The sequence below is a fragment of the Xiphophorus hellerii genome, chromosome 5 (assembly GCF_003331165.1).
Source record: "Xiphophorus hellerii strain 12219 chromosome 5, Xiphophorus_hellerii-4.1, whole genome shotgun sequence".
Lineage (NCBI taxonomy): Eukaryota > Metazoa > Chordata > Actinopteri > Cyprinodontiformes > Poeciliidae > Xiphophorus > Xiphophorus hellerii.
In genome coordinates, this window is record NC_045676.1 from 916036 (window position 1) to 942404 (window position 26369).

Consider the following 26369-nt stretch of genomic DNA (forward strand, 5'->3'; position numbering starts at 1 on the left):
TGAAGCTAACGTTATGAAGCTAACGTTATGAAACTAAAGCTATGAAGCTAACGTTATGAAGCTAATGTTTTGAAGCTAATGTTATGAAGCTAAAGCTATGAGGCTAACGTTATGAAGCTAACGTTTTGAAGCTAATGTTAGGAAGCTAAAGCTATGAAGCTAACGTTTTGAAGCTAATGTTAGGAAGCTAAAGCTATGAAGCTAATGTTATGAAGCTAAAGCTATGAAGCTAACATTTTGAAGCTAACGTTATGAAGCTAAAGTTAAGCAGAAGCTCAGAATCAAACGTTTTCCTGCAGCTGGTGCTGAATAATCCCAGCGACGCTGCAGGGCGCGGCGTGGAAACATAAATATGGGCTTCAGCAGAGAAAACATGAACTACTGATATGATCAAACAAAGAACAAGAACAGAGGCGAACAATGATGGGAAACACAACAGGTGGAGAAACGATTAAATCATAAAAACAACAAGGAAGTATAGAAAAATAACAGGATCTATAAAAATATATCAGGATTTGACCAGAAGACAAAACCAGGAAAATCTAGAGGATTAAAACCACCAACAACTAAAATTAATATTCACACATCATAACAGCTTAAAGTAAAGGAACATAAAAACGTTGGACCGGTTCTTCCTACTGATCACTGGAACCTCGAAGTAAAAACCTTTTTATTCTATATCTATATCCATTTCTACATCTATATTTCAACACTGACTCCATATTTATAGGATTAGCTTCCACTGATGCTTGAATGCTTTGATTCTGAAGTTTCTGCGTTTTGTGAGTCAAATATTTGTGGAGGTGGAGTCAGATATTTGACTCCGCCCCCATCACCTGCAGATATTTCATCCTAAAGCCTTGACCTGCAGAGAGAACTGTAATCCCTGAGCAGAGTCCAGCTGAACCCAGAGGTCATCCCACCACAAACAGCTTCCTGTCCTGAAACAAAGGCAGTCATTGAGTCATTTATTACCACATTCTAAGCTGCTTTTAGCAAACAGTACAAAAAAATGAAATGCTGCAATGTTTGTAACAGAACAAAAAATTATTCACAAAAATATTCACAAAAAATTCAAGGCACAAATATAAAACTTAATACAAGAAACAGGAAATGTATGGAGTCCTGTACAGCCAACAATAAAAATTAATATAATAAGCTGCTTAATATCTACAGGGATTTATTATATTTACACAGAGCTGTTTTACAGCTTGGAGTTCCTGAAAGGAACAGCTGAAATGTTAGCCGCTAGCTGTTAGCCGTTAGCTGTTAGCCGCTAGCTGTTAGCAGGTTCTGGTCTGTGGTTGGAGGCTCCAGTTTAGCATAAACTGTTGTCAGATTGTTGTCGCTGCTTCCTGATGGTTCTGGAATATTTTCTCCCTGCGGAAAGAAAAACAGGAAACGGGTCAGAGAAACAGCAGGAAGCTGGTTCTGCTGCGACAGAACCAGGCTGTTTGGGTCAGAACCACAGAACCAGGCTGTTTGGATCAGAACCAGGCTGTTTGGATCAGAACCACAGAACCAGGCTGTTTGGATCAGAACCAGGCTGTTTGGATCAGAAACACAGAACCAGGCTGTTTGGATCAGAAACACAGAACCAGGCTGTTTGGATCAGAACCAGGCTGTTTGGGTCAGAAACACAGAACCAGGCTGTTTGGATCAGAACCACAGAACCAGGCTGTTTGGATCAGAACCAGGCTGTTTGGATCAGAACCAGGTTAAAGTGAAGTCCAGTGAAACATTCTATCCTGTTTTTTCTCTGTCAGGAGTTGAAATCATCAGCGATCGCTCCGTTGTTCTGAGTTCTGCTCGGTCGTCTCCAGTTGGACCTGAGCTCAGTTTTTCTGACAGAAACTCTGATTTGATCTTTGGACCTTAAAACAAACCGAGCCGATCATCAGCAGGTTCTGCTGTTTTCATTTCCGGCCTCCAGAATCTGCAGGTTCTGATCTCATTTTAATGTAAACGCAGCGACTGATGAGTTATTGGTTTATTACTGATGTGTTTGAATATTACAGCTCCAGCTGCTTCCTGTTCCCAGCAGATGGTTTTTATTCCTGTCTTTGTTTGGCTCCAGGTGAACAGGTCTCACCACCTGGTTCCTTATCGGCCCATTAGAAACATGATCCCTGCAGGCTGCAGCTCTGGAGCCGTTCTGTCTCTGCCTTTGTGTTGAACCAGGTTCAGTTTCTCTGGACTGTATCAAATGTTCCTCTGGTTTCTATTTTCAGCTGCTGTTTGTTCATATGTGGCTGATTTCCCTCTGAACTCAGTGCTGCTCCTTTTCATTTAGAAATGCTCTAATCTTCTAATCTTTAATCCAGGTTTGAGTGTCTAATTTAGAAGAACTATAATTATAGGATATTGTAAAACATCTGAGCTGAAACATATGAACCCATCAGCCTGCAGCGTGACTCGGGTCCCTGCAGCTACATTTAGCACAGTCTGACTACTTAACTTGGTTTTACCTTTAAATTTTACACTTTATCTTCATGAGGCCCTGAATAAAGCAAACATCCTGTGAACAGAACAGGTACAGGATATTTGCTCAGTGATATCTGACACCATCGGTAAACATGTTGAACCTTTAGGGAGGAACGAGAGGCTCAGTTTACGATGCCGTATCCTGGGAACAGAATCACCTTCAGCGGAGGGGATTTCCAACGCCACCAGGTTTATCTGGGCTTTCCATGATTAAAACAAACCACAAACAACAAACAGGAAGAAACGTCACAGCGGCAGAATAAAGAGAAATAACAAAAAGTTAAAATCCAGACCAGAATTAATCAAAGTTTCTGTTAAAATCAGCCAAAGCAGCCAGGCTGAGTCTGGGTTAAAGGAGCTCACTGTCAGGATCTGTGTTTTTCTTTGTTTATTTAGAGTTTCCTGTGTCCTTAGTCTCTTCGTTGTCCTGTCCTCCCCTTGATTGTTCCCAGGTGTGTCTCGTTTCTGTGATTACCCTCCCGTGTATTTAACTCCACCTGTGTTCCTTGTTCCTAGTCGGGTCCTTGTCGTCGTCATTGTCTGTGCTATTCGTTGTGAGTGTGTCCTTGTGCCTGCTGCTCGTTGTTTGGACTGTGTTGTTCTGGACTTTATCCATTAAATCACCATATTCATCTTACCTGGGTCCGCTGCGTCTGCCTCACCACCCGCACCTCATGACACTCACTGTTTCAGCTGTTTTACAGTTTTTTAAAAAACTTTAAATAAAATATTTTATAAAGATATAAAAAACTGGAATATTCTGCAGCTGATAGAAGGCCGACTTTGGAACCGTCTTTATGTGGCTCTGGAGGCTCAGGTCAGAGTTCATCCTTATCCAGCTGTAATAACTGAAGCTGTGTGTTGACTCTAGATCTATAACTCTGCCCTAACCCTAACCCTGTTTCTGATCACGTACCTGATTTTGTCTTTTATCCTTAAAATGAATTGGCGTATACTGGACTTCCTCTTCTCTTACTGAACCTGCTGAAATAAAAGTGAATTTTGTTGTTAAAAACCAACCAAACAAATGAAGCTAAACTGAGATAATTTCCCAGTGAAGAAGCAGCAGAGATGAGACAGAAACAGTTTAGAGAAACAAAAACAGGTGAAGAAAGAAACTGGACTGAACTCTAATCTGAACTGGACTCAGCAGCCAGCCTGGTGGATCTTCACTGATGAACAGATTAAAATCTGAACCTGACAAAAACAATCCAGAAAGTAAAATAACTTCTGGTTCTGAACAGATCCAGGAATGATCTGTTACTGAAACATGAAAGTTTCTATATTTAATTCAGGTTTTAAATCTAATTGATTCACCCAGACGGTTCGTTATGATACAGCAGTCTGGTCTCCAGTTTATCCAGTTAATCCAGTTTAAACATCACAAATGTCCATCATCATGTTCTCTGTTATTTCCTGCCAGATTAAAAACAGGAAGCAGAGAATCTGAGGCAGCTGATTGGTTGCTTCCTTCCTGTTTTCAGTCAGGAAAACCATTTCCTCCACAGCTCTGCCCGTCCTGCTCCCAGTACCACCAGTTTGCTACATTCACTGGAGGCCTGCTTTAACTAAAATGAACTTTAATGATGATTCTGATTTAAAGAAACATGAGGAAAATGTTAAACTGCAGCGTCTTTGATTAAATATAACTGGATTTTAAATAGTTTCATTAAAAGATCTGGAAACTCCATCTGCTCTGTTTAACCTGTTAAGATGAAAATGAGTCAAACTTTGAATTTTTAACTGAAACTGAGCAAAAAGCCAGAAACAAACATTTTTAATCTTAACCATATTTATAAAGTTCAATGTTTTATTTATTTTCAATCAGAAAAATCAGGTTGAGAAAACATGTTGTTAAAAGAGTAAATAAAGTAACTTTGTTAGTTAAAAACTGAAGATGTTAAAAAGGAGAAAATCTTTTACCTCCCAGAAAAACCAAAGAAAACAGTTTAAAGCTCCAGAGGATAATAAATAATAAATAATATCTGCTTCCTGGATCCCCAAGCAGCCATGTTAGTCATCAGGCTAAATTTAAAGATAAACGGTTTTACTTTACCAAAGTTTCCAACAAACAAATCAAATGGTAATCCTGAGTTTTAAAGGTTTTGTTCTGTTTCCTGGGCGCCAGCAGCTCCGGTTTTCTCTTCTTCTGATTTTATTTTAAACAAGAAAAAATTAAACATGATTTTTAGTTAGAATTAGTTACTGCAGCATTTTTTCTGTGTGAAATAAACAAAGAACCAATGTGATTCTTTTGGCACGTTTTCAGTTTTCATGCTTCAACACATCAGATTTCATGTGGGTTTGAACTTCAACATGTAATTTCTGCCTCTGAAAGCAACAAGTCGGAGCAGGAATCCATCTGAAGTATGCAGCAGGAGCGAGAGACCAAAACAAATTATTATGAGCTACTGGAATCTGGAAAACAAATGTTTCAGTAAAAGAATAAACTAAATGATTATTTAAAAAAACATAAATGTAAAGTTACAACAATTTGAAACAATAAACTCTTTGAATAAAGCAGCTGCCATCAGGCTGCTGGGTTCCTGTAAAACTGATTCAGACCAAATGGTTAAACATGCAGGAGGATCCATACTGAACGGCACGATGCTAAATGCTAACAGCTAAATGCTAACAGCTAACTGCTACATGACAACAAGCTGCTGAAATGCTGTAAATTATATCCTGATTTTTTCTTTGAATCAAACTGGTTCCAGTCCTTAACTGGTTCTGTTTCTGCACCAGTTCATTCTGTCCCACGTCCCACTGCACTGACCATCACCTGATTGGACCAAAGGTTTCATCAGGAGCCGCAGTCATGGAAACCAACAACCAATCACAGCGTGAGAACAAGCTAACGCTAACCTGTATTCTGCCTCATTTAATCCAAAAACTGAATATTTTACCCAAAATCAGCTTGAAATGAATCTTTCTGCCTAATTCTGTGATGAATATTTATGTAAAAAGATGTTTAGCTTTAAACCAGATTTTTCTGGATATTAAAACTGTTTTCTTCAGACTGTGTTTATACTTTAATGCTGTGAAGCAGGATGGTCCCTCGGGTCTCGTTATAGATCAGGTTGTTACCTGGAGGAAGAATAATCTGTTCACTGGTGAAACAGCAGCTGACTGAAGAGGATCAGGTTCCTAAAACCACCAGAGGGGATTTACAGGTCAATCATTCAGTATCTAATGATTCCTGCTGCATTCAGTCCTGATGACTGAATATGGGAAACATTAATCAGAGGAAACTCAGAGAGAAACGACTGTAAGATGAACTTCAGCCATCAGAACCAAACCTGATATAAATCTCTGATCTGAGTTGGTTCAGACTGAGCATCATGAGGAAAACAGGCTGCAGATTTAAAGGTACGGCGCCGTTTTAGACCGTCAGAACATCAGAACCAATAGATTCAGGATCGTCAGTCTGATGTTCAGCTTGTTCAGGTGAAGGAAAATATTTTGTTTAATATTTTACCAACCACAATAAAGACATTATGAATACTTCAGATTTATGTGTTTTACATGCTAATGTCAAACAGTCTGTCTGAAGAAGCAAAGATTTATTCTACAGAATATTTCACAAACAAATTCCTATATCTATAAACTCTATATTAATAAATGAATCTCAGAGAGTAAATGATCAAATACCTGCCTTGTGTTTGACTGCCTGATGATTTTTGGCCCAAAAACTTCTTCTGGATCACCAGGAATCCAAAAACAATCAATACAATAAACCCAATGCAGAGACCACCTGCAATCCAATCTGTCAGACAGAACAAAAGACAAGAAACATCAAAATAAAGCAGAAAATAAGAGAATTTTTAATAGACTGTAGTAAATCTCACATTTTCTTCTATAATCCAGAGTTTGTGTCTGTTTGAATCCACAGGATGACATTAAATTAACATCAACAGTCTTGTTCTCTGCAGGATTGGCTGCTACACATCTATATGATGAATCTCTATCCTCCTTATGGACAGTAACAGGTAAAGACAGAGCAGAGCGGCTCTGGTTCTGTATTTCTTTGTCTCTGATCCACAGCAGAGTCGCTGGTTTGTCCACAGAGCAGATCAACAGGCAGAGGTCAGAGGTCACATCAACTGGTGTTACTGTAGGAGTCGGTGCTGGATCTGCAGAGAATCAAACCAGCAGTTAGTGAAAATGACTAGAGATATTCTGAACAACATGAGTTTTTCTCCTTTTCCTGACAGAACTCTGCAGATTCTGTAATTATCAGATTTATAATGATAATTATAAATCATTATAATTATCATATAATGATAATTATATGATAATTATAATGCAAACTGAGAGCAAAGATTTAAATCTAACATCTTATGGACTCAACCATCGACTCAGTGAAAACTGTCCTCCATGTTGGTCCTTACAGGTTAATGAACCACAGAAACAGAAACATCTTCCATCCTGTGGATCCAAAAGTTACAGGGAACAGAAATCATGTTTGTTTTAATTTGGTCATTTTCACATTCATTTACAGTTTCCTGAAACATAAAACAGTTTCTGTTTCTTGTCTGTGTCCTCGGCTCCTGTCAGTTGGATGCAGATCAACAGGTTCACTTTTTCTGACATTCATCGACTTCAAGACTTCAGGAATAGAAAGTTACTAAAATATATTTTCAGTTATTTTTCAAATTCTGCTCTTCATCCATCCAATGAGCTGCTGTAATGTTTTATTGTGTTGTTCACTTTGCAACTCAATCAATAAGGTTAATTTACACTTGAATTGAAGTAATTATTATAACCATTTAATCATTGAATTATTATTTAACCAACTGGAAAGTAGTTCATATTTACAACATCGACTTTATGCATAATTCATGCAGTTATAACTATTCACAGCTATGAATGGACTTCAGGATCAAGACCCATAACGGCAGCTGGTGTGTGATTGGCTCTATCATAACGGTAGCTGGTGTGTGATTGGCTCTATCATAACGGCAGCTGGTGTGTGATTGGCTCTATCATAATGGCAGCTGGTGTGTGATTGGCTCTATCAATGTGACCTTGAAACTGTTTTTCTTTGACAGAATGTATAATGTTTACATTTATTCATTTAAACTGGTTCAGATGGTTGAGTTTCAACACTGGGATTGAACTGTGAAATACTTTATTGTTTCTGTAATTAATACAACAAAATGTTAAAACCTGTTAAAAGTCTCAGGAATAATTACCAATAATCAGAAAATCATGTTTAGGAATATAACTCAGAGATGTATTTCATATTTAACTAACTAAAGTTTCCATAGTTCATTCTAAATTATTTTTAAATTATAAAAAAATTAAAAAGCACCAATTCACATCAAACGTTTTCTCAAAGCTCTTTACAAAAAAGAAATAATTTTATTTAACTCACACATACATTCCTATTGATCCTAGTTATTAAACAGTGCAGTTTGTTCAATTAATTATTCAAATTATGTTAAAACATTTAAGGAAACCCAACAAACTGTGTGGAGTCATCGACTCGCTGCATTCGCTCCTCCTGAACGCAGCAACAGCAGATAATCTGCTGAATCGTGTCGTTGACTTTACAGCAATTCCTCAAACTCCTCAGCTTTACTGGTCTAATATAGATTTAATTACAAAATTGCATATGAAATTTTAATTTAAAAAATAATAATTTGCTGCTGGGGAGAGTTAAAACTTTTACTGTAAAGTAAAAGGAAAATATTTATTACTGATTTAATTATGATTGCAAATTATGGAGATTATTATTAACATGGAGCTCAGACTTTGATTATTCCACCTGGACAGACTGAGAAATACCTAAAGAAAAATACTTACCATAAACTTGAAGCTTATATGAAGAATAAAATTCGCCTTTTTGAACTGTATAGATTCCTGAGTCGTTCTTCTGCAGGTTTGTGATCATAAAGAGTCCAGAGCTTCGGTTCCACTGAAGTTTGTTCTTGTAAATGTTCACATCAATATCAAGTTCACCTTTAGATACTGAAGCAATGATTTTTAAGTTATATGTAAGATATCCTTTCTCAGTGACAGCACCAGGTAGAGTGATGGTTCCTCCAACGATTGCTGTCAGATTCTCCTTCACTTCAGCAGCAGAAAATCCCAGAATCACTGGAAAAAACACAGAAAGTCAGATTGAAAATATTGACCTGAATGTCTTTATTAAAGATGAAATATCATTAAATGTTCTTGTCTAAAAGATCAAAGTCATGACAGATTCAGGTTTGAACATTTTGACTGATTTTGATAAAAATGACTTAAAGTTTAGAAAACATATATTTTGTTTGGACAACAGGAAGGAAACCATCTGATTTGTGTTAATGTTTAATATTCATGATGATATTTATTTAATCTGATAATCTGTTGGCTCTGCAGAATCCAGTCCAGTTCTGGACCTGCTGGTTTCATTTCTCAGGAAGTCTGACGGATCGAGGGAAGATGTTTGGAGGTTTGGGTTTTACCTTGGAGCCAAACTGATGCCAAAAACTTTCCTATGAAATTTAAACTAAATCAAGGTGAACAACTCTTACAACAATTAGCAGCAGATAAAATCTGCCTCTATGTAACAATTGGTAGCAGAAAAATAATTTACAGAAACGTGTTTTAAATCCCAGATTTTCAGTAGTTTGACACTCATTTAGAGTTTTACTTTACATTATACCTACAGTATGTGTTTAATGCAGTCCTTATAAAATGTATATGTGCTGCCTTTTGTAAATTAAGTGGGACCAGCAAGGTTGAAACCGCACTAGAACGCCCCCTGGTGGATATTTTATGTTTTGGTGACGCTAATAGAGAAAATAGATCCAAGATGGTGGAACTCAACACCGAACAGTTCATGATTTAAGCTGATTATTATCTTATACGTTGTGTTTCAGACAAGATTTGTTCGTAAGTATTGGTTAATTGTGAAAACAATAATTGTCTCTTTGCTTTATGTAACTGTGGTGTAAATATACGCTGGAGTCATTTATGAAAATGCTTTTTTATTTTAGCTAGCAGCAAGAATGGCTAATTTGCTATGTTTGTTGGCTAATACTCAGTTTTGTATGTTTCAGTTTACATGACCAAAGTGATGGCAGCGGTCAGAGGCCACTCTTCAATAAACAAGTAAAAAAGAAAGAAGTTTTTATTGGAGCGTCGTTGTCTGGCTGCTGGAAAATCGAATCTCAGGGCGAGGACAGCACAGTATAAAATAATATTTTGCTATCAATATTCCATTTGTTGGTTTATTTAAACTTGTATTTGCTTCTCAAAGCAAACAGTCACTGATCTTTCTGTTGGGTCAGCTTCACTCACTGCATGGATGGATGTCAGCAGATCAGCCTAAATAAACAGCGTCTGACCATGTTGCTATGGCAACATGTTATTTATGTTTGTGTTCAGCCATGATGGGAAGCAGATCAAACAGAAAGAGGAAAATGTTCACCATAAAACCAGACCGCTGACAGAGAACGAGCTGCAAGTTACAGAAACCAGGATGGTGAATTCCTTTCCAGTAATGTATGCTAAGCTAACGTAGCACATCAGGATCTGTAGCAGGAAGCTGGTTACAAACTGAGACGGTGAAGACTGAGCATGAAGTTCCTGAACGGTTGGATTCTGCTCTGCACAGACCAGGTGTTGGAGTCTGTTGGTCCAAATGGGTCATAATGACACCTGATCAATAGATGACCAGAAAATGATCACAGATTATGAAACTACAGGACAGTTCCTGATTAGCAGAACTTATTGTCATAAAGAAGTTTAAATACAGAGTAAAGCTACACTGGGCTTTGCTTGTGTTTGTGTAGAAATGTGATATAAAACCTGCAAAATAATTAACTTAATACTGTCAGAGTCTCAGCCTGGGACTGGAGAGAGACAGTCATTAAATCTGCCAGGGGTATGAATACTTTAGAGCCCATGAGTATTTATATGATTACTGCTAAGCTGTATATATTATCTTTGGAGATATTTTATATGTCAGGATGGATGTATTTCTGTAAAAACATCTTTACTTTTCCAAAATTCACAGACTTCCTGTTTCTGCGTTTGATTTATTTTTGTTCAACACAAAGTTATAAACCAGAAAATGTTTTTATTCCACTTCCTGAACTGAAGCTGCATTTAAAACAGAATCATCTTTTCCTTTAAATTAAACTCTGAAAACTTTTTGAGTGCAGAATCTTCCTTCTGCATCAACACAAACCTTTTCATGCTTTGTGGTCTCAACAAACTGGTTACAACATGCAGCTAGAAATTAAACATTCATTTAGGATCAATATTCTGTTATAATCTCTCCTGCAGACATCACAGGACCGACCAGCTGCTGTTATGTTTCCATGAAACATCAGCAGAAAATCCTGCTTGATGTTTCTGACGCATTTTAATGACAATAAATCAAAACTATGAACCAAACATATTTATAGAAGCTCAATATTTCTGTTTTTTCTGTTATTCCAAACGATGAAAACACTTTGACACGGAGCCTCATTCACCCAGCTGCAGTCAGAAACATGCAGATTAACAGCAACTCTGTGTTTAATGCCTTGCTTAGAGGAACATCAGCATGTGGAGGAAGATAAATATTCAGCAACACTTTATGAAGAATAAAACTGTATAAATGTTTCTGGGTGTAGGTGTTATGGGTCAGTGAGGTGGTGGTGGTATGGTGATACGGGAAAACTTCAAACAATGTGAACTGGACCTTTGGTTGGTCAGTTTAAAACATAAAATGTACAATTTAATAATCCAATTGATATTTATTCCACTTCAGTTACTGTTTTATGGTTTAAAGTTATGTTTCATTTTACTACTATACATATTTCTTTGTCTCACAGCAGGAAGAAAACAAGAATGTATTTATAAATTACTTCCAGGTATTTTCTGGTTTTTGCAGTGTTATATATGATATACATATTTGTTAACTTTCAGTTTCAACAAGTGAATCTCATAAAATCCTCATGATAGATTTATTAAGGGGAAGTAAAATAAACTTTATGGTTCCTAAAGCATCATAAAAACATCCTAAATCTTCTTGTTTGTCCCAGAAACAAACATAAAGCATAAAGTTCAGCCTCCAGTCTAACGATCCGTTTAGTTTCAGACGATTCTCAAATCATCCTGAGCATTTATGAAGGAAACATGAATATTTAATCATATTTCTCCATCAGCCTTTGAGTCGCAGTTTTCTCTAGAAGATGATCAGTAAAACCTGAACTTCTGTGGAAAAACTTTATGAGAAATAAGTTACATCACGCCTGTAATTTACTGATACTTCATAGGAAATATGTTTTGATTAACAGCAGATTAAAATCCCAGCAGATCCTACAGATTATCAGTGTCCACAACGTTCCAGCCTTCAGTCAGATGTTCACACATCCAGGCTGCAGTTACTCTGCTTGGTGGTTCAGTAACAGTTTTATAATCCATCAGGCTCAAAGTGTTTCTGATCCATATGGACTCATCAAAAAATCACAGAAAACTTTCTGATCTGCTGGAAGATTATTTATTCTGGAATAAGAAGAAGAATTCAAACTTCTTCAGTTCTGAGTCTTTTTGCTCAGTCAGGATGTTTGAAAGCTTTTTCTCATCTGCTGAGCAAAACTAAACTCCCAGACAGTTGTGACTGTCTCACCATTTTCATGACTTAAACTATTTTTCTGTCTGGTTTCCAAACCTACTGGTGTTGCCTCATGGTCTTAATAACAGTTATTCATATTTCTTCATTCTGTATTTCCAGACATAATAAGTGTGACCTTGTGCTTCATTGGCTGAACTCCAGCGGAGTTACTAACCAGCACCCAGTTCCTCTGGAGCTGGATGAAAAACATATCACAATATATCAATCGATAGATGATTATTGATTAGTTTTTATTTTAAATATCTGGCAAAATGGTGCTGTGACTGTTGCTGTTTCATCCAGTTTTCTCTCCATGTTTCTGTTTTTTATTTTTAAGCAGTTATGAGACACAATGGAAAAACATGAAACTGTTGCTGCACAAGTTACTCAACAGGTTGTTGCTAGGTAACCAAAGAGCGAGCTAGTTGCTAGACAACCAAAGAGTGAGCTAGTTGCTAGGCAACCAAAGATAGAGCTAGTTGATGCCACCAACCTTGCTTAGCTAGCTGTGAGAGGTTGAGAACTAAAGCCTTTCCTCTGCCTACATCCCCCAGAATGCCGTGCGGTTCTGGGTCAGAGTTCAGAGAAATTACTGAATATTCAGTCAGACATATTATCTATAGATATTGATCATAACCCTGTCATAATATAAATTGTTGTTGGTTATTTTTCCAGCCCTCAGTCCCTCTGCGTTCAGGATTGGAGCATCAGAGACATTTATGTAATATTTGACCTTGTGATGTCATCGACCACGCCCTGTTGACTGATGAGGTTCTGACTTAAACAGAACCGTTTCAGTTTTGCTAATGTTTGATGAAACAGTTGTTACGGAGTGAAAGCTTCTTCAATCGAATGTCTTTAACTGAACATTTCTGTTCAGTTTTCATTGAGGAGAAAACGACCACAGCTGTTCGTTACCTAGCAACCAAAACCAACAGAAGACAAAACAGTAGCTGTGTCCGAATTCAGGGTCTGCATCCTTCGCAGGCCGATTACATCATAGCGTGGCAACAAGACCTGTCCGAATTCGAAGATTCCTCCAAACGCGTCCTTCTTTTCCCCAGATTTGAAGGATGGGTCCGGTGTGTCCTTCACGACCCACCATATCCCATAATTCATTGCGGGTCCCAACCGGGCGTTGAGGCAGAGCGACAATGGCGGTGAAGAGCGGCAAATTATTTTGTTAAATTACACTTTAAATAACACAACGTAATTTTGAACAACGTAACAAAATGTAAGTGTGTAAGTCTGAAATATCTGCTCAGTTCACCAAAACAGTTCACTCTGACATTTTGGGACGTTTGCTGCTGCTGCAGCTGGCCGGGCGCTGCAGCTGGCCGGGCGCTGCAGCAGCTGGCCGGGCGCTGCAGCTGGCCGGGCGCTGCAGCTGGCCGGGCGCTGCAGCTGGACGGGCGCTGCAGGTTCGGTTTACCGGAGCAGAGCGCCTGACTGCCGGTACGTCATTATAAAAACTCCTACTAGCTTTGAATGGAAGTTAAACTCTGATATTATTCAGATATTTAATATCTAGCTGTAAAATGTTTGGTTTACTAAAGTATTTATTACTGAGCAAATCGGTTTGATTGATTAAAGTTAAGCCTTCAAACAAACTAGTTTTATTTAACTGTAATGTCCTACCTGAGATTCAGAGAGTATTATATTTGAAAATGAATAATTTGTTTATATTTATTCCTGGTAGAAATGTGCAATACATGTTTGAACATTTTAGAATCAAACTAACAGATTTATTTTTTACCATGAACATCCTTTACTATTAAAGGTGAAGAATAATACAGAAACAGAAATACATGACTAAAAACAAACTTCAGCTCCGTTATTGTTTTTCTTCTCTGCTTCACGCTGTCATGGTTGCTAGGCAACAGGAGTTACACCGAGGTGGGGGCGGGGCCAGTTGGAGGAGGTGGGGCCAGTTGGAGGAGGCGGGGCCAGTTGGAGGAGGCGGGGCCAGTTGGAGGAGGCGGGGCCAGTTGGAGGAGGCTACACCTGTCCAAAGCTTTTCTCTTCCGGTCTTAGTTTATTCACGGCCTTGGAAGGAGCCGGTCTACGTAGACTGATCCTTCGAAGGAAGCAGACCTTGAATTCGGACACAGCTAGTGACAAAAGACAAAACTAGATCCTGTTAAGCATTCTTCAAAATAAAAGACTTCCTCTATTAAATAAATTGCACTTAAATATGTTTCACTTCAACTTTTGTAATTATATACAATCATGTTAAATTCAATTAATAATAATCATCATGTAAATTATATTTAAATAAGTGTAAAGAAGTCACAACAACAGTCGCTCTGTGAGGTTTTTTATTTTAGCTCAGAAACTACTTCAACTTACAAAAACTAAAGTTGCCAATTTCTCACTTTCTTTGTGATATTTGGTCAAAAACTGTTTAAGACGAATGAAAGAATCTAATCAAGGTTTATTCCTGAGCTTAATTGTTCAGCACCAAAACACAGACTGCTCTGCAGAACCAGAACCAGAACCAGAACCAGAACCAAACAGAGAAGCAGAATTCAGTTTTATGCTCCACTAATCTGGGACAAATTCACAGAAAACTTCAAAACAGGTGAAACACTGAGTTACTGTAAGACTAACAACCACTTGTTCAGATTTACCTTTGATAGCAATAATAACTGAAACATCGTTAATTTTAGTACATTTTTCTTTACCTTCCTTCATTAAACCACTTCCATGCTCGACTTGTTTGTGTTTTCACTTCTAACTGCCTCATCCTGAAAAGGGAGCTTCCTGAAAACTTGTCTGGGCTTGAAGCTGAATCTGATCTCATCTTGACATGAACTCATTCAGTAGGGAGTGGACTGGATTTCAGCTGCAGCACGTCTCTCTATTCAGAGCTTTAAGTGAAAACAGAGAGCATACTGGTGTTTTCCCATTCAGTAACTGGCCAGTTAAATCAGGCTGTTGGTCTGTTAATGGATCTGAACGCTCATCAATAAAATATTGTTCTGTGGACTTAATGACGTCCTCAGAGAGGAAATGAAACAAAGCAATTTTATCCAAACCAATCGATGTCAAAGGTCTAAAATGTTCTGTAACGTCTGTAAAGTTTGAAGAAACCAGCTGACTGGTCAGAGGATGTTACCGTCCAAAACCTGGTTGTGTTCATGTAAACAGAGATATCTTTACTGAAAACACAGTTTGGTTCCTGATCATCACATCCAGTCATTTTTATTTATTAGAAACAAACTGGCACCAAGCAATAAACAGATTAAATGAAAAACTATTTGGAGATAAAATTCCCAGAGGATTTATTGGAAAAACGCCGGACATTTCAAACTAAACGTTTAGTTTCAGTTTCTCTATTATCCTTTTCTAAAGAAAAGTTTCCCTCCACTTTCACTGATCCTGGGTTCTCATTTGATTAACATTTACATTTTGTTAACCACCATACATACATGTTTGGACATTTCCATGTTTTAGAGAAACATTGTCAGATAAGTGAAAAACAACCAGAGATGTCTGACAGGAAACAGGAAAAGGATCAGAACCTCCAACTTCCTGCTGTGAGCTTCCAGACGCTGCAGTAGGGATGAGGGAAGCAAAGAGGCGTGGCCTACAACTCCCAGCATTCAGCTGACTACAACTCCCAGCATTCAGCTGACTTCAACACATCTGAGTCAGGAATCTTGCTGCTCTGTCATGAAGCAGAGAGTCTGAATTCATTCAGTGGTTTAAATCCAAACAGAACCGTTCTGCTCCGTCCTCAGCAGGATCCGTACGGTCAGAACCAACAGGCACACGGAGAGCAACGAACCAGCGAAAGATTTCCACCTCTCAGGGTGAAGCCAACACACGGGACGCAGCAGTGACTGAAGCTGATTGTTTATCAGCTTCTTGTGCTGCGTTGCTAGTTTGTGTCTCTGTGTCTGAACTCAAAATTATACATGCAAAAATCTCATTGGTCTGTTGGCTGGAGGTGTCATGAGGTATGGTGGTGGAAGCGGTGAGGGAAACGCAGCAGACCCAGATGAGATGTATGATGACGATTTAATGGTGACAATATTCCTGAACAGTCCAAAAACCGGCAGCACAGCTGAGCGGAAGCTAAGGCTCAACACTGGTAGCGACAGGCTACACGAAAGGACCAAAAGACAGACAGAGCACACTTCACACGACTGCTTAGACAAACGACAAGGACCCCACGAGGACGCAGACATACAGGTGGCATTAAATACACAGAGGGTAATCACAGAAACGAGACACACCTGGGAATGATCAAGGGGAGACAGGACAACACGGAGACTCAGAGACACAGGAAACTCAAAATAAACACACAGAAAACACGGAACATGACAGGAGGAGGAAAAGTTGTTGTCGATTTATCACTGAAGTTCCATTGGACATGGATGGAGAGAGATCGACATCACTTCCTGTGTCAGAACATTGTCAGGCTGGAAGGGATGGAATGTGTAACTTGTTCTGGTCATTCTGGGGTCTTTCCTCAGACAGAAACACCTGAAAACGTCCAAACGTCCAGCACTGAGAGAAAATAAGTAATTATTGATGTGACAGAAGCAGCGGCTTTGACTCCTGGGTGGTTTGTGTGTGGATGTGGGTCTGACTGTCACCAGTATGAATGGTTGGTTACTGGTGCTCTGGCTTTGTGTGCATGTTGAGTTTGTTGTCCCGTTGATTGTTGGCATTTGTGCATTAGGCCTGGTCAGTCTGTGTCCTTGTAAAGTTTCAACTATTACAATCAAAATGGAATAAATCGAAGAAGTGGCCTGGAGTTAATTGAAGCACGCGTCGGCCAGATGAGTTTCCCGAGTTAACCCAGGGTGGCGCTCATACACCATGAGTTTGCTGCACTTTTAAATCTTTTGGGTCCAGAGATCCAGCAGATCTTCTCTAAGCTCCTTACCTGATCTCTGAGAGGAAACTCCTTTCAGCAGCTTCTACCTGAGAACTTGTTCCTTCTGTCTGATCCATCGCTAATGACATCACACTTTTATAACACTTTAACACTCCAAGGTTCTCAAAGACACTTTACATGAAATCAGTCACAATCACACACTGATGATGAAAAGCTATGGATAGTAGCCCTGAGCCACCCTGACTGAAGCAAGGCTACCATTTCTCACCTGGTCCGTCTGACCAACACGAGGAAACAACAGGACGGATGGGGACCAATCAAACCGGCAACCCAACCATTACAGGGCAAACCTCTACCGTTACGCCAAGATCTAATCGCTAGATCTATAAGTAGGTTTGTGTTTTAATTCTTTTTTATTGGAAACCTTCACACTGATAGATTCTAAATTTGTTAAAATCAACACGTTGCTGCTAAAACGTCCCGGTCCGGTCGCCTGTCTGACTCTTATTTTAAGTGACTCTTCATAAATGAAATGAAGCTGTTCTGGTCTCCAGGGTTTCTTATCACAGTCGTTCAAAACCAACAGTCAAAATGAACTGATCACTTTCAGTGTAGCTAATATCTAACTGATAATTGGTGGCAAGTTCAGGGTTTTTATAATTGGGATTTTCCATCCACCTTATATTAAAGTTTTTATTTTATGGAATAAAGCTTGAAAAAAATAAAATAAAGCCACACCCCTCACCTGAACAAAGCTAGAAAAGAAAAATACAAAAAAAGAGAAAAATCAATTCAGTGTCTTCAACCTTTTGATTAAAAATGAAGTTTTAATTTAAAAATGCTTCCTAGTAAAATCCACAACTGTATATTTTCACACAGAAACTTCAAGGCTTTAAATTCTGAAATTCACATAAAAATATTAACTGAGAGACAAATGATGCTGTAAACCAGCGGCGCCATAAACACATAATTCATCTAATAAGTAATAGTAGATTATCGCAGTAAAACCTCTTTAGGTTTTATTTTAATACGCAGCTCGTCGCATTCAAACAGCTCCGACCAAAAAGAGGAAAGTTGCACAACTTACCTAGAAATAAGCAAATAAAGGTGATCTGGGTCTCCATCTCATAGCTACATCCAGACAACAATTATTTATTTATGAACAGCAGAAAAGTTTCCTGCATCAGGAGAGACGATCAAACTATCAGCCTTTCCTCCGCGGATCGTTGACTTTCAGGCTCTTCCTGTAGCGGAGGGGGGCTTTGCTCTCAGCCAATCACTGACTCTGGTTAAACTGTTTGAACTGACAGCAACGATCCTCCATCAGCATGAAACCATTAAATAAAGTTCAGCAAATTATTTTATTTGTCAGGAAAAGGGAAGTCGGGAGTTTCGGGGTTTTTTATATGTTGTTATGAATTATGCCAATGTTTTCTCCGTGAAAATAAGATGCAGATTCACCGGTATATTAATCATTACAGGAAGTAAAACCAACGAACGAGTTGAAAATATCTTTGGCTTAAAATGTTCCTCGATTTGCACAAAATTAAAACTTTTTTAGTTTTTCACTTTAGATAGATAGATAGATAGATAGATAGATAGATAGATAGATAGATAGATAGATAGATAGATAGATAGATAGTACAAGTAGAATAACTAATAGTTGTTTAATAGTTTCTATATCGTTTCTGTTCTACTACAAAAATGTACAATGTTCCAAAAATAAAATTCAGCCGGAATCATGTGCTGAGTTTCAGTGATCAATGCGTGACGGGTCACGTGGTACCAGGTACCACGTGACCCGTATCCATAGTAACAAGAGCACGCAAAGCACAGAAAACCCCTGAGGAATCACATGAAATAAAAACCATCTGATAAATAAAAGCGGGAACATTTCTGAAAAATAACACTTTGTAATGAAACAGGAAGTAAAGACAAATATTGGTCTGAATTAAAGTTATGAATAAAAATAAAACAAAAACTCAAACAATGAAGCAACAAGTTACATGACAGCTATGAGTTATAATATTCCAAAATGATTCAAATCAAATCAAGAAGAAGAAGGCAGCCTGTGTGTTTCTGCAGAGGAGGAAATCATCTGGCTCTCCATCCATCACTAATCAATAACTGATCAACTTAATTCCTGGTTGTTCAAACTCTGTGATGAAGCAGCTGGTTTCCTCTGCAGCATAACGGGTTCAGCTCCAGAGAAAAGCTCAGAGTGGAGATAATTCATCACATGAACAGAAGTCAGTGACCCGAGTGAAACTCAGAGTTCGGCTGAGAGTCATGGAGCCTGAAGGAGACAGGAAGGAGACAAGAAGGAGACAGGAAGGAGACAGGAAGGAGACAAGAAGGAGACAAGAAGGAGACAGGAAGGAGACAAGAAGGAGACAAAAAGGAGACAAGAAGGAGACAGGAAGGAGGCAGGAAGGAGACAGGAAGGACGACAGTTCTTGCAGTTCTTTATAATCCATAAAATGTTTAGAAAATCTGCTGTGCATAATAATTTGGAACATTTTGCATTTTGAGTTTTTTATTTTTGAAAAACATCCTGTTGTCATGGGGATCTTTGTTCAGTAAAATCTGATTTATACTGTAATTCTTCATGACCTGAAACTATTATTTGCATCGACCATTTAGGAAAACCTGAGAAAATATCAGCTGTATAATAATTTAGAACATGGTGTAAACTCTGATTTCATCTTCTGGGTTTGTTTGCATCGGTTGCAGTTTTCTCTCAACCAATCACCTTTCAGCCTTTATGGAAACATCTTCACTCGTTTCTCCTGCAGGATGTTTACATCATCTCCATGTTGTTTAAAGTTTGTTTCTTTCTAACTTCCTGCTTCCATCCAGAATGAAGCCAACCGTCACATATCTGTTTATGAAGAAAAAAAATCTGTTTTTCTTGCATCTTTAAAAGCATCACTTTACCAGACGACCGTTTGGACCAGGAGCTCCGTTTGAAACATGACCCACATTTTAAACTGAGCTTCCTGCCACTGGTTCTCCTTTAATTAAAAATGTCATTTTCTGATTTCTGATTGGTGGATTCTCCTCTAACCGTTCAGGAAGTCGGAGCGAGTAAAGAAATCAGGAATCGTTGAGAGGATCTGAGCATGCTCACTGCGTGTTACTGCGCGTTACTGCGTGTTACTGCGTGTTACTGCGCTCTCTGCTGCGTGTTACTGCGTGTTACAGCGTGTTACTGCGTGTTACTGCGCTCTCTGCTGCGTTTATGAGGCTCAAATCAAAATCAAGTCGCATTAATTTGAAAATGTAAATGACTAAAAAAAGCCTGATTTCACAAAAGTCTGAATTGAGCCATAAGCCCTGTAGTGTGAACGTTTCTGATCACTGATCCATGAATCCAGTCGATGTCAGCGGCTCACCAGCGTTAACCAGGTAGCTGGTTTTTATTCACCTTGCTGTGTTTTCAGAAATGGAAACGTGTTCATGTTGCTTTCACAGCTAAATTCAAGTCGGATGTTTGTCCTGATATTTTGTCAAAGTTCTGGTCGGTTTTTATCGTTTTAATGTGACCCAGTTCAGGGAAGGATCTGTTTTCTGGTATCTGCTTATTGATTTACTGGATATTAATGTGTATTTATGACTTGGTTCCATTTTGAAGAGTCATCAGTGATTAAATCAGGTTTGCATTATAAAACCTCCTGAACCATTTTTACTTCATACAAACATAATCATGGCATCAGAAATTTGGTGAAAAATATATTTTTTAGTTTGTGACAAAAGAACCACCCATATTAACAGAACCAGAACCAGAACCAGGTCTGGTACGAGAGGCCTTCTGCATTCAGGAGACAGAAAAAAGAAATGTTTTGTTGTTTTGACTAGGCCACAAGGCTACATAACTTTACCTCTGTTCCCTTTTCAATGAGATTTATTTTTATCTGTATTTTATCTCCATATTTAACCCTGAACATGTCAACATGCAGATGTATTCAGATCTCTGAAGCATTTAAAGGTTTATTTAGCGGTTTACATTTTTTCAGGCTGTATTCTTGTCGTCCAACTCATCCTGTGTAGAACACCGAGTCCTGAAACAAGCCAAACCACTTCCTGTCATGTGATCAGATGAAAGCAGATCTGTGTCCAGCCATTAAAGCCGCCCTGTTAACCAGACGGCGGCTGATGAGAAGCTGAGCGCAGCAGAGACGTCAGGCGACCACCACATCCCCCCACAGCCAGCGCTGCAGGAACCCACAGCAGAAACTTTCTCACTCTGACTGACTGTAGACGCCCACGGCTGATCCACCGGTCGGAAACTCAGTCTGCAGAACTTCATCAATATCTGTAACAGCATCATCATCAACAGCAGAACCATTTCACTGCTGGGCTGGGATGTAACTGTTAAAGAGGTCAAACATGTCTTCATGTCTGCTGAACGACAGAGAAACTTTGAGGTGTTTGTTGGATCCACTGAGCTTCAGGGATCAGAACCGAGCTGAGAGTTCAAACCTTGTTCTGTCTTGTTCACATTCAGCCTGAAGGCCTGAAGGTGGGACTTCTGCAGAAATCAGGCCGACTTTCCATCACTGCTGTTTATTCAGGGTGCAGCTCTGTATTGCATTAAACTCTGCAATACTCTCCAGTTAGTCTGAAAGCCCCATTATTTACTCTGTGAAGGACGATAACATTGATACGTTTTATGGTTTTATCTGGATGGCCTAAATCAATAAAGGTTAAGGAGAAAAACATGGGTTTCCTGTTGGAGGCGCGGCCAGCAGCAGATCGATGGTCTGACGGGTTTACAGAGGAATCAGTTTGTTACATTGTTGTGTTATATTGTTAGAGTTGGTTGGTTAACATCTGAACTGTTAAATAAAACTAAATCTGAATCTGAAGAGATGAGAGAGACGGAGGAAGGTGGAGAACGGTCAACATGGAGGACAAATACAGACAGGAAGTGATGTCAGCAACAAAAAATGACTAACAAAGGCCGAGGGAGGAAACGGGTGGGTTTTTTCTGGCACATACTGTGGATTCAGTGTTTGAAAAAAATATATACACTTACAACAATATAGACAAAACAATAACTAAAAATCTCTTACAGTTGAAAACAAAAGTTAATGTAATCTGAAAGTTCAAAAAGTAGTCACAAAAATGATTTTACAAAAACCTTCTGTCATCACAGTTCTTAAACATTTAAATTAATGGGAAGGTTTAAAAGTTACCAAAGTAATCTAAACAATTACAAACATAAAAATGATTTACAGATTTTGGTTCTAAACTAAGTTAAGTATATTCAAACTGCCCAGAGAAAAATGAAAGTGATAGAACTTATGATTTATAAAACCTCAACATAAATGTCCACAACGTTTCCATCAGTCTGCCGGTTTCTGCTGTTTAACCATTAACTGATGCAAATATTCAAATATGACATGCAAATATCTGCTTTGGCTTGTAAATTTGATCTGACATGAAAGCAGAACAACTGCAGAGCAGAAAGTTTCACTTCCAGATTCTCCTTAAAGCTTGTAACATTTAAACAGAATAAGTTTCTTACATATTGTATATTTATCACCATGTTGCAGGTAATCTGTGAACAGATTCTCCGTCTGCCATGAATGCTAATGCTAGTTAGCATGGCCACAGATGATGGTGGATAAACGGTTTTACTGTAACACTAACTAGTTTCTCATGCATTAGGACATTTAGCAGTGTGAACATGAGGATGATTGACAGCGCTAAGCCCCTCCTCCTGGCTCTGATTGGTTGTTTGTAACTAAGAATTGGGACCAGTCTGAACTGGACCGTTTGTTCAGTCATAAAGATTCTCTTTCCTCCTCATTCTGAGGTAACAAGGGAACCAGTCAGTGATGCTAGCAACCTGGTTGCTAACATCATGCTAACCTTGTTGCTATGGAGATAAACCAGTGAAGCATCCATGAAGCAACACCAGCTGTTACTGGACCGGGTCAGGTTACAGGTCTGCAGAATCTAAAAGATCCGACCAAAATAACACACACGTATATATATATATAGTTATATATATATATATATATAAAATTAATCATGTGCAGAAAGCTACATGTTGCTTCAAACTGCATTGATTCACTCAGTGACACAATATTCAGAGGCAATAAATGAGCAGATGGGTGGTCATAATGTTATGAGGTTAGTGACTTAATGCTCAGTAAACAGACTGCAGCCGGTCAGAGAAGCTGGTGATCGGACCGGGTCGTTTCTCATGTCCATTATTTTCAGATCTTTGAACATGAATCTTTTCTTCCTGATAATGTGCTCTAGTTCTCAGAACCAGGAAAACCTCAGAAAAACAACCAGAACCACAAAACAACACGGGCTTTTGTTGAGAGACACAATAGCGTGACGACTTGAGCAGACGAGTCAACAAGTCTGAAACCATCCACAGCTGCAGTCGTCAGTTTGATCATAATAATAATAATAATAATAATAATAATAATAATAATAATATAGTCGTCAGTTTGTTTGAGACATCAGGAGCTGAAAGGCAGAACCAGATCCATCCTGCAGGACGGATCTGGTTCTGCAACGTTTTGGTTCAGGACGATTCATCAGGGAGTTGAAAGAGGAGTGAAGTATAAAACTGAATTTTAAGACGGTTCCTCCTGGATGTGCTCCTGGTCCAGTATCTGTTTCTGTGTCTCAATCCGTTTTCCCACCCGGCAGTCGGTTAACTCAGATCGATCAGATTTACAGATTTAGTTCCTGTTTTTCTCTTTAGCGCCTCACTGAGTCTCTGAACCAAAACTCTTCATCATAAACATGGAAACATGACGTAGGCTCTCACAATAACTGGTTTTATTGTCTTGCATCAAAGCTCACAGCATCATGCTGACAGAAACATGTTCAGACAGAGTCCAGTGGAAGCAGACAGTTTCTGTTTGGTGTGTGTGGCTGAGCTGTACTTCCTGTTGTAACAAAACTTCTGTTCCTGCAGAAACAAAAACCCTCCAGTCTGCAACAACAATGACTTTATGAAGACTCTCCGTCTGCAGGGCAATAAAACCATAATTAAAGCTTTTATTGCAACAACAAAAGGCTGGAAAAACTCTGGAAGTAGAAACAAACCATGTGACATATAACCATGTTATATGAGGGATGAGATAAAAACAGACCAGATCAACACCAGAAGTCAGAATATGAGTAAAGAAAAAGATAAAGATCTGAACCTGAGCTGCAGAAATCAGCAGCAGATCTATCACATCGAACATCTACGCTTAGAAACTAAACATGAAGAAACAAGAGCAGGAAGACAGGCATGATTTCCTTTAGTTCTGTTTTATAACTGAAAGAGTTTCTCATGTTTTCATTTCACAAAGTCATCATGGATTCTGTTTTCAGTGTCAATAAAGCTCAGAGTTCAGGGTGACCTTTCCTGTGACCTTTCCTGTGACCTTCCCTGTGACCTTCCCTGTGACCTTCCCCGTGACCTTCCCTGTGACCTTTCCTGTGACCTTTCCTGTGACCTTTCCTGTGACCTTCCCTGTGACCTTTCCTGTGACCTTCCCCGTGACCTTCCCTGTGACCTTTCCTCGTCTTCCTTACCAAACCAAGTGAAACTGGACAAGTCGGTTTATTTAACGTGACAGAACCGCAAAGAAAATAAAATTCAGCAAAAAACTGATTATTGCTGAAACTGCTAGATTAGAGAAAGATGAAAGAAAAACCATGGAAATAATTTTAAGTATTTTATCACGATAATCTGAGAAATAATAAAAACAGCAGCAGCTGAAATAACCTGTATTTATTAAAATGACTAATATCAGAAAAGAAATCATTATTGCCATTCAGAGGCTGAATCCTTTCCTGTGCGGGTCGTCATGGGAACGACGTCCCTCAGCATGATGCTGCCTGGAGACAGACTGACAGAGCAGCAGCAGGTCTGAGGTCTGGATTTGACTCCAGATGTTTCTGATCTCTGAGGTTTGATGATCTGGATTGACGGAGGCGTCGCCGTGGAGATCAGCTGATCGTCCAGAACCAGGATCATCATCATCACTGCAGACGCTTTCATCACTACTGATGATCGAAACGTTCTGCACACATTTCCTCTCATTTTCTCTCTGGACGTTGAATCCTGATTAACATTGAAATGTCGGTTTCGTACCTTTTGTTCAACATCTGGTTTTATTTTGTATTTTTAGTCTTTGAGGTATTTCTTAGCATTATAGTTTTAGTTTCACTTCTTAGATCTTTTTCCTGTTTTATTTTGATCATCTCTGTCAGGATCTCGTTTTTTTCTGGATTTATAATTTTGTTCATTTCTTATTTGTATTTTTGCTTAGTTATTCTTCCTTTAGTTCATTCTTGTTTCAGTTCAGTTCATTTCTCTCTCTCTTCCTCAGCCTGTCTCCTGCTCTGCCCTCACAGCTGCGCCTTGTTTTCTAATTATCACGGCTTCATCGTTCAGTTCTGGTCTGCAGAATCTAAACCAGGGACGCCAAACTCCAGTCCTGGAGGCCCGCTGTCCTGCAACGTTTAGAGAGCCTCTGCTGCAGCACCTGAGCAGAATAATCAGGTCATTAAGGTTCTGGAGAACCGGTCCACACCAGGAGGAGGCGATGAAGCCGTTTCATTCCAGGGTTTTGTTCCTGTGGCTCATCTGAAACCTGCAGGGCAGCGACTGGAGGCCTGGAGATCCTGTGATCTAAAAGATCCGACCGTCTCTCCTTTATTCATTCCTCTTGGATAGGAGCTTTATTTAAATATGTAAAATATTTAAATATTTAAAAATGTTTAAAAATAAACCACTAAAGTTTTATTTAAATATTTCAGAATATATTTACCGTCAAAGACTAAAAAATGTTAGTTTTGTATATATTAGAAGATTTTGCGGAACAAAAGGCTTCCTGTTCCTGTTTGCTGAAAGCTTCGTTGTTTAATTGGTTTTTTAAAGGTTAGTTCCTCCTTTAACTGAACGTCTGTTGGAGGAAATGAGAAGCAGATCTTTGTTTATTGAGCAGAGCTGGATCCAGACTGGAGACGTTAAAAAGAAGATAAATAAACCATAAAACAGAGAAGTTATTAATAATCATCATATAGAGTCACATGTTGAACTTTAACCAGTTTGGCGGGTTCACAACATGATTTGCTTAGATATAATATTTGCATAAAGGTGATTATGATCAGGGAGTTTATTCATGATGAGTTTGTCGGTTATTTAATCTGTGGAAGCAGCCAGAGGAAAAGATGCAGCAGAAAAACTGAAGTCATCAGATCCCAGCAGCTGGTCAGGATGGAGGAAACCTGAACTGAGCTCAGATGAAGCTTCAGATTTAAATGAATTAATTCATTTTCTGTTGCAGAGCTGCTGATTCTGCTGCTCTAATTTTACTTTCACAGTTTTAGTTTCAGTTCATCACATTTGAAACGCAGCGGTCTGAACTCCAACCAGAGTGTCGGAGCGTCTGGAGCCTCCAGGCCTTCATGTTC

General features: G+C 38.8%; 1 protein-coding gene and 1 long non-coding RNA gene across 10 annotated transcripts; one reads left to right on the plus strand and one right to left on the minus strand.

Moving 5' to 3' along the window:
• Positions 1–951: 951 nt before the first annotated feature.
• On the minus strand, positions 952–18190 carry LOC116720006 (CD48 antigen-like). Of its 9 annotated transcripts, none has more exons than XM_032562966.1 (6): positions 18016–18186; positions 8293–8586; positions 6333–6617; positions 6140–6250; positions 3401–3465; positions 952–1380 (listed from the first exon to the last, which is right to left on the minus strand). In XM_032562966.1, exons 1-6 carry the CDS (start codon positions 18050–18052, stop codon positions 1270–1272), a joined length of 903 nt encoding a protein of 300 aa, XP_032418857.1. In that variant the 5' UTR covers positions 18053–18186; the 3' UTR covers positions 952–1269. The 9 variants fall into 9 exon arrangements, with proteins under 9 accessions (XP_032418857.1, XP_032418856.1, XP_032418861.1 ...); XM_032562965.1 differs by having other exon boundaries at positions 3401–3468; XM_032562970.1 differs by having other exon boundaries at positions 1285–1380; positions 3401–3468; positions 6136–6250; positions 18016–18190.
• LOC116720009 (uncharacterized) lies at positions 14199–17159 on the plus strand. Its single transcript, XR_004339298.1, has 2 exons — positions 14199–16031; positions 16415–17159. It is a non-coding gene; the product is annotated as an uncharacterized LOC116720009 (long non-coding RNA).
• Positions 18191–26369: the final 8179 nt, after the last annotated feature.